Source organism: Opisthorchis viverrini (genome assembly GCF_000715545.1).
Source record: "Opisthorchis viverrini unplaced genomic scaffold opera_v5_37, whole genome shotgun sequence".
Lineage (NCBI taxonomy): Eukaryota > Metazoa > Platyhelminthes > Trematoda > Opisthorchiida > Opisthorchiidae > Opisthorchis > Opisthorchis viverrini.
The window spans coordinates 1,779,897-1,789,455 of record NW_008751693.1 but is presented as its reverse complement, the minus strand read 5'-3'; the positions used below and the strand labels follow the sequence as shown (position 1 = coordinate 1,789,455).

At 45.3% G+C, this 9,559-nt stretch overlaps 1 protein-coding gene across 1 annotated transcript in view; it reads left to right on the top strand.

Annotated features, from left to right (window-relative positions):
• Positions 1–9,559, top strand: part of T265_02854 (hypothetical protein) — a gene marked incomplete at both ends in the record, with an annotated part of 17,068 nt that extends 7,509 nt beyond the window's left edge. The window contains 2 exons of the mRNA XM_009167198.1: positions 1–744; positions 8,793–9,559. The exon at positions 1–744 is cut by the window's left edge and continues 460 nt beyond it. Of these exons, the coding sequence (XP_009165462.1) occupies positions 1–744; positions 8,793–8,871 (823 nt within the window). The remainder of the gene's footprint in view (positions 745–8,792) is intronic.

Below are 9,559 nucleotides of genomic sequence, written 5' to 3'. Positions count from 1 at the left end.
TCTTCCCATGGATACATGCAGAAAACGAAAGCCGAGATTCTTCCGATCCTCTCGTTTCTCACACTCGTTGGAATATGAGCCTGATAACAGAAGATATCCTTTGGTTCGAGGTACTGGTCTCACAAAGCGCTGGACTCCGCGGTGCGCTCAATCATCTTTGCGCAATGGAAAACGCTCGAAAACAGACAGCAAACCGATCTCGTGCCACACTCGAACCATCAGCACGGGCTCTATTGATTCGGTACAACAACATTTCTTCCCGAATGAAGCTTACGCATCCAGCGAACATATGGTATGTAACAGCCACAGTTTACCAAATACGGATGAGGAATACACGTCAGGCATTACCTCAGCCCCGACAATCGATCCATCTCCCTATGCATTTGATGCTTCACCAACACTGAAGCATAAAAGTTTCCATCAGTCCAACGTTCGACCGGGAGCACATTTTCGTACTACTGGTGGTCACGGGCCAAAGCGTTTGCACCTACTCCAATTTATTTTGAAGCTTCTGCGTGAACCTTCGGAGAAAAAGGAAACTAATGAGAAATATCAATCTTCTGTCCCTGAGGGTGGACTAGGGGAGGATAGCTCAGAATGCAATTCTTCCGTAGCCTGTGTGGAGTGGGTTGACGAAGGCGAACGTATTTTCACCATAAAGAACCCCTTTCGACTTGCACAACTATGGGGAATGTACAAAAATAATTGGAATATGACTTTTGAATCATTGTGTCGCAGCCTTCGGTGAGTCAGTCTTTTTTAATTGATAATGTACTTTGCTCTGATTGGCGTTCTGCTTTCTGTGTATTATCTCTGTTTGGCGACGTTGACGTGAGATTCATGTGATATTTTCAACTTCTTTATATCTTCAACTAAGCTGACTGAACTTTTTCATCCGGCCTTTCCCTCACCAACATTGGAGTTTTGCGGACTGATCCTTGGGTGTTGGATTCACCCTAAAGTAATGCAGCGAATTCAGAAGCCCTTTGGAAATTCCGACTTATTCGACTATTCTAATTAGCAAGCAATTTTCTTTCAGTCTACCACCCCGTCAGAGCCAGTTTTGGTCATCCAGATTTCTTCCACATTACAGTTTGCCGTAGCACTGTAAATTAGATACTTTCTGGCCCAAAAAATAACTGCCTAACTCCCCCCTCCCCAAAAAAGCATCACGGTAAAAATCTACGCCACTGACCTAGATCTACTGGTCGATTTCTATAAGCATCAACTAATATCATAAACAACACCACATCAGCAGTCTGTTCTTGTCCGATCCTGCCAACAGGTTAGCTTTAGATCAGATAAAATAGAAAATACTCGTTCGTCTTTAACACCCTTTCGGTGCCTAGCTGCCATGCAACCCGAATCAAACACGAGGGCTGGGATACTGTCAGACTTCCCAAGCCTAGACAGGAGAAATCGAGATGCGGAGGTCGGGTTCGAACCACGTACCTTCCGGTCAGTAAATCCGTGCCATCTCGCCTTAGGTATGCACGTAACAACAAATACTAGAGCCTATCGCGGCTGCAGTGGGGATCGAAGCTAATGAGGTTGGAGCTCCACTCCGGCATGTTGTTTCACTACCAATGACGGTAGCATACAAGTTGGCAAAAGGCTCATGGAGGAGATTGAAGTATCTGATTACCGAATCAGGATACTCTATAAAAATGCTGAACACTTTGCAGCGTCAAGATAGAGGACGACGAATTTATGCTCTCGTTTCAGGTCACCGCTCTATTTGCATCAATCGACCACAACGGTGCCAGGCAGACCGTGATTGACCGACTTCAGAAGAATCCAAATACAACGGAAACAGTGAAACTAGAAAGTATTTGGAAGCTTTTAGACCCGTGTATGGATAAATACTTCAAATTCGGGTGGGGGGGGGGCAAACGTAAAAACTGCTGAAAAGATCTCTAATGGGATTGTAACGAGAAAACGGTATCTTCGAGTGACGCGTAATGCCAGAACCGCTGGGAAGGCAAGACAAAGTCGGAGCTAGGTTTCTATACGGTACTATTAATATGAGACATAAATTCACAAATTATACAAACCTCGACAGGAGATACTCGTCCAAAACAAATGGTCTAGTTGAACTACAAAAGTACGAACCAAATGAGCAAACAGGCTCCCACGTGAGACAGTCACACGTGCACAAAGTCGACCACAAATGGCTGGATGACCTCAAGGCTACATGAGTGAAGTGGTAAGGACAAACAAACGCCAGTTCATGTACACGCACTAAACATAAAAATGGAGCGGGGGTTACAAAAAGGAACAGAATAAACGTGGGGAATTACAAATGTCAACGTAATGGACGATACAGGGATCGTCAGGTTCTGGACTCATTGCCGAAGCATTAATTCAGAAACTGGTACGTGCCGTGCTACCAGTCACTAAACCGAAGCTCTGGGCACACTATATTGATGACACCCTTGCTATTATGAGACGGGATGCGGTTGAACATGCACATCAACTGCTCAGCGCGGCATGTGAAGATATCAAATTCACATTCTAAATTTAAAACAAAACTGAATACCATTTTGTGTGTATTAGTGAACAGAAACACGGACGAAGCTCTTCAAACGTGTGTATATCAGAAGACACCGGCCCTTTGCCAAGTTACCACAGTAACCATTCTGTGAACCTCAAAAGGAATTGCATTCACTCTGCCGAACTAGTAGAACAGTAGAACCCATACGGAAAGAAAGTCACTATTGTGTATTTCAAAGCAACTCTAGGCACCTTATCAGAATTAGCTTTTTGGAGGAAGGTACCCTGGCAACAGTAGGAACATCAAGGCCAGTCAGTTAAACGGTTAGTCCTACACATTCACTGCAAGGCAAACACAGCCGAAACATTCCAACAGCCCACAAATCAACCGCTACACTGGGAAAACTGATCTCAAGATCAAACGACAAGATTAAGCAAGGCGTAAAAAACAACTTCGTGTAAAGAACCAACTGCACGGGCTGCAACATGTATGATATTGGATAAACTGAAATAAAATTTTCTGCATGCATAGATGAGAAGGTTGCAGCCATCAGATGAGGCAACCCTTCATCTCTTATTTTCATACAAGTTTAATCTACAAAACGTGAGGATCGTAGCACGCGGAAGTACAAGACATGGGAGGGAAGAAACATGATACTACGCAAAGGATTCAAATAACCAGCATTTCGAAATAGAAACTGTCTACGTACCGCGACGACCGAGGGACCACCAACTCATCGTAGCACTGAGCCAACCTCGGCCATCAGGCCAACGGACCAAGAGACAGGACTCGCCGTGGATGCAAACGAACCGAGGGGACCGAGGAGGCCAAATGTCAGGGCTACTCGGACTCCCACCAAACAGAAGGCAGGCCAAACGATTAATGGTCAGCCATGGTTAACCTGGTTGGGTAGACCCCATATAGATCCATGCACGTGCGACAACCACGCACTTCGAACGTCAACGCACTGATAACACCACCTTAACCATTGATGAGACGTTTGCAACCAATTTGCAATTTGGTCCATGAACTGCTATTGATAGTGCTCATTCAGAAATACAACTGCAATGGGTACACCGAAGGATACGCGTATGTTAGAAGCCCATTTTCTGGCCCCTTTTAATCGGTTTCAGGATAGCTCCCCACCGACCAACTTCCATAGGTCTGATTGCTCTCAATGAAACCTAAATGAACTGCATTAAGAAAAGCAAGACGCAAAAACGTAGATCCATTTCTAATCGCCACCTTGAAGAAACTCCGAAATACCTCTGTTCCAGGCGAGCAGAAGTTGGTGTAATTGGGATCCATCGTACTACAACTTAGAGGGTAAGGAGCACCAAGCAACCGTATGTAATGATGACATCCTAGCTCATTTCGACATCATCAATGGAGTTCCTGAATGCCACTTTGTTGGAGTTTCAGGTGAACGTGCGGGCTGTGCGGGTGTGACTGTTACCTCATCTTGTGATTTTTAATCACTGTTTAGCAGATTCATTCGATCAAACATATACTGGTAAGATAAACAATAAGCGGACGTCTCATCAAGGGCGGGTCCTTCTTTGTTAACACTAACGGTGCCTATCGTGCTCACACGTTCAGTCAACCATCCAAAAGGATTTGACACGAACACCTCGCTTGTTGCACGTGCATTATCTTTCATACTCAAGCTATATGACGATTGGCTGGTGTCCTATTCGGATCTGCTTGTCAACAGTGGTCAAACTACTGGATGCATGAAAACCATAGATGGTTGACGCCGAGCCTGATGTCATGCTGCATGCAAGCTATTGGTGCCAATGTGAACCCAATCAAGGAAGCCATCCAGGTCATAATAATTAAATATCCGCGAGCGACTGCCCAAGTACCATCTAGATCAGCTTCGTCATAAGATATAGGTGAACTGACTAGGCGTAATTTGTCTCCATTTGCCCTGCATTATATGACTGCTGTTTTATCATAGGATTATCGTGTTTAGGGTGAGATCGAAAAGTGATTCACGAATTTGGAACCCACGACACCTGCTTCGAAATGTGGTTCTCTGATAAAAATCGACGAACATACGTTGCAATGTGTACGGTTATTCGGGGATGCGAGTACCAACTCACGGAGAGGGTTGGACGAGTAATAAAAGGTTAGCAGCCACCCCACAGCAGGGAGAGCAAGGTGGAATACTCCACTACTCCGCGTCATGCGTGGAAAAATACTAGTATTGGTGTATTGATGTTGGTTTAATCTGATGGATCAAGTGGACTAATGTGCTTCCGATCCGACGTTCTAAATAGAATTAAGCCTTTAAGTATCTTAACTATGTTGGTGGCTTTGTGCACGTTTGAGAAGTTATCTTCAGCACTTGGAACGTCAGATGGTGAATGGTTAAAAACGGCTGTGGCATGTGTTAAACCCTTCAGGGAACCCTATTAAGATATGTCCGGAATGTCTTGTATATCTGCAAGAGATACCAAATCAACCGAACGAGGTCATCCAAATCTTTAGCATGTACTTCACGCATTCTGCTAGACATGCCAGTCGGTGAACATCCCTCTCCCGAACTAAAGCTGCGACGTTGACATGGTGGTCAGGCTTGAGTGCTGCAACAAACCCGCTGGTTACATTGGCTGGAACTTTGTTCCACAGGGTGCAACCATGCTAGGAAGCCCAAAGAAGAGTAGTCAAACTAAGAGCAGAGACATTACGAGTAATCGTGCTACGAAGTGGTCTGGGGGTAAAGTCGTACTCTCCTCTGCTATAGGAGCGTGGAGGTAGTAATGCATTCTCCCAACGACCAGCATGTCCATATTTGGGGAAGCAGCGATGCTGCCTTCCCCCGAGGAAGGACAGGTTAGAAAAGGTCGGCCGTAAAAACCGCACACTCCGATCGTCCAACAGTTGACAGTGACCGCCGGCGCGTTATGCAATGCGGTGGAATTATTTCCAAAACCAAAGAATCCGGTGCTGTTCAAAAAGCACCTGCTGCGTGCAGCCGCATCAGGAGTGAGACAGTAATGCCTTACTCCCTGCTCCTTCGGGTTGGGTCAACCCCTCGCAGCCGAGCAGGTCTGACAATTGAGTCAGGCTTCAAGAAGGGTCTCCAAAGAAACCCTACTACCCGTTGCCTCGCGGGTCGAAGGCTAAGGGCAGCGCCCCCACTACGTTGTGGGTCGGACTTTCGAATCAAAGGATCAAATCGGGGTACCTCAAACAAAACCCCTTCCTCGGCATGGGCAACCGGGAAGTATCATTTACCCTCCCAGTTCTGTGTCCACCGATGTCCCTCCCCAACCCATTTCCACCACACAAGCAGACGGTGCTGGATCATTTGACTGACCGATAGGTCTTATGCTCCCCTCCGCCTGTTAGCAATAAACGAACAAAAATATCCGTACTGAAACGTGAGAAGGCTTCAGGACCGGACGGTCTGTATCCAGCCCTCATCAAAGAAGGTGGAGAATCCCTGGCGACCCACTTAACAAAGCTCATTGGGACCATATCGAACGAACAGAAGGTGCCTGTAGAATGGGACATGTCAACAGCTATTCCCATCTTCAAAAATGGTACGCGGACGCTGTACGAAGACCTGTGTGGTATCAAAGGTGCTCTGTGGACCAACTGGGTTCCGTCATGCAAGAAGATGCATCGATCACATTTTTACCCCCCATCAAATTCTGGAAAAGCGACACTGCTCTCGGCGACCAACTTTGGTTGTTTTCCGTGACGTGAGAGTTACCTCGGACTCCGTAGACCGTCAGGCACTCTGAGTATCTGTGGAGCCAGGGTATCCTCCATAAATTCTTGACCCTCCTTAAGGCCCTGTACGCCAACTGTCGAAGACGTGTGAAAGTCTATGAGAGGCCTGCGCCTAAGTTTACCACATCAAGTGGTGCCCTCTTCCACTTTCACCCTTCAACTTCGTCACATATGATTATGGATAACTTACTACCAGCCAATGATGCCTATGGGTTCCTAAGGCTTCCAGGACATTCGCTCACAGTTGTCGAATTCCCAGACGACAGCTCTTCTTGAATCTGACCCCTTCGTAATGCAAACAATTTTAACTAATCTAAATTATTCTGCCTCATGGTTTTGCATGTGCTTCGCACCTGCAAAGTGTAAAGTGCTAGAGTGGGTGGGCTCGAACACTGGCCTCATGCAAGCGGATGAACTGATTGAGGTAGTAGACAAATTTGTTCACCTGGGCAGCTATATCGGTCCAGGTGGTCTCGCGAAAGATGATATTTCCATTCAGAAGGCCAGAGCGCTTTCGTACGTCAAATGGTTTCCCGAAGAGGCTACTCGCCCACGATAAGTGAACTGATGATATCCCATAGGTTGCGCTGGCATGGTCACGTGCTCTGTATGCCAGTCAACTGACTCCGTCGAAGGGCTCTTTTCGCATTACCACCTGAAGGCTGGAAGCGAGTCAGTGGAGATCAAACGGTAAAGTATGAAAGCCGTTACCGGCAAACTTAGTTGCGCTGGTCATTGCCGTATCCCTGGATGAGACCCCGAGATGAGACATACCAGTGGTTAGAGAAATTGTCAGATATAGCCCAGTCTAGCCCTCAATGATGCTCGTGCATCCAAGCTATTGTCTTCAATGCGTAGCCCCTTCCCAATATCCCCACTTAAAAGTCCACTGACAACCATGTATCTACGCGTCAATTATATCGGCTACCGCCTCCATTGCGCAGGTTCCTACCCCATTCCGCCCCAAATCATCGATGAACGAAACTATGGCAGCTATAACTAATGTGCAACAAGTACGCTTTTTTACTGCTGGTGGTGATGATGACATGCCTCAGAATCCACGAAGAAACACCGGAGGTTGTGCAACTGCACTCGCCCTGATGGAGGTGTGACAGGTGAAGTCAACCAAGGCCACTGCCCAGAACTGATTGTGCCATTTGTGGTACCAATGCAAAGAACACGTGTATGGGTGGCTTCAAGACTTAACCTCTACTGACAAACATTCTGACATCTTCATACTCTGGTCACCGAGGTCTCAGAACTGTAGCTTGAATTTACAAAATGACTAGTAAACGGGTGTTTACTGATGCTTCCATGAGGAAGGGCTTTGTTTTATGTGTGTAGTTCGGGTTGACGGAAAGCCAAAGATGTGTGACGTACGACTTGGTGGGGAAGGATAAAGGATGTTGCGAAAGTTTTGCGTCCCTGTCCGCCTGCCTGAACGAAACCCATGCTTGACTGGATATACTCAAATATATGGTGGCCAATCGACGTCAACTGCAGTGATGCTCTCAGTTTCTATCCAAACTGTGTGTTTGTTGGAGTTGTAGGAACGTTGGATGTTTGCTATAGTCTAGGGTTAGGTCGCTCCCGCCTTCCCATCTTCTTCCTTTTTTATCATTCATAGGCTTTAGTAAAACAAATTCACATGGCTGTGCAACAGTGACGCACCGGTATCTATTGATCCTTGATTTCGTACCATCGGGAAACATCACCTGTCGTTAACAGTAGTCATCATCTTTCTTCAGAAAACTGAATGAAAAGTCAGTTGTCTCATGGACTAATATCCTATGTCCAATTTTTGAGGAGTTGTTTAAACATTCGGGGGAGGCGTGACTTTAGCAACATGTATTTTTGTGTATTATCAACCATGTTTGACATTTCTCACTGAACTTTGCTTTTTTCGTCACTACTTTATCTAGTGGTTAGTAAACACATGTTGATTCACATTCACCGATGTGACTTATTCTCAGTGTTGTGTAATCCCGATTCCCTAATACAACTGTAACAAAAAATATCATTGCCATAGCAGTTTTGTTGACCATGTTTTTCATTAATGCTTAGAAATGTCGCCGATGAAGGTGTTTCTTTTCTCCCACACCCGGTTTAAATTTTAACCTCCGAAATGCAACTTCCGAGCGTCTTGAAGGAAATTTTAATATGTACGTATGGCCATTATGATTCGTGACGAATTCCACAGAATCTTACGGAACTGGCCGTTTACAGTCCTACGGACCAATCAATGGGCACGCACGGATAAGTAACAGCTGACTGTTCAGTGTCAATCAGCAATATCCAAACGCCCAGTAGTTATCTTTTGTGTACTTTTAGTTTGCACTTTATCGGTGGCGTGATTTGCACTTAAAGCGTCGTTGCTGCATGCGAGTGCATCACATGCCACTATTATTCGTTTATTCTAATCCCATAACGCTTGGCTCTTCGCCACCGGTTAATTTTCAGCTGCAATTGGTTTAGACTGAATTGTTACCCTTTCTAAGTTAATCTTGTATCAACATCTTACCTGAAATCATTCAACATTTTCATCGCTTCACAGGTTGTACTACGTATCCGGAAAACTGGAACGCATTCGTGGTCAGAGAAACCAATATCGTTTACTTGGTCCTCACAGATAGTTCCTAGAGTCTCGACCACCAAATTCATAGCCCATTTCGCGGGTTCATTCGTCGAATGTTACAATGCCAAGTTGTCACAAGAATATCTCCACATGATTCAGACCAGGAACTATTAAACCGTCATCCATTCTGACCTCCATGTCAGTTTAATTTCAGAGGCGTTCAATCCTGGACACGTGTACAAACGTCTGATGTGTCCTAATTTAACTATCATTCTTATTTTTCTACGTAACCAGCCCTCTCGGTTGCTGTTTTTTTGCCCTGAGCGACGACCAACAACTCAACTCAAGTATGATCTCTGTTATTTTCCGAAAACGTGCCTGCGAACTGCCTTCCTCTCTCAGTCTTTCTTACCCCATCCCCTCCGATAAACGTACAGCGCACTTTTCCTCTCATCAGGCCATCTTATTTCATTTGTCCTATTCTACAGACAAACCTAATATTTTTTCTGTAACGTGATTTCCATTTTGATGACTTTCTAGAACCACATATATTTTCTCTTCAACAGTTAGTTTTGTTGTACCTTATATCGCCTGTCGATGCTCATCAACCCTCCATTTATTGATTTATGCTGTAAATTCGGGTCACTGCACGCCAACTGTGATACAACAGAAGTTCCGCCGTTCTGTATATGTTTAGACAAGATTTTTCAATGATATTATTTTCTGACATCAATAATAGACTGTCC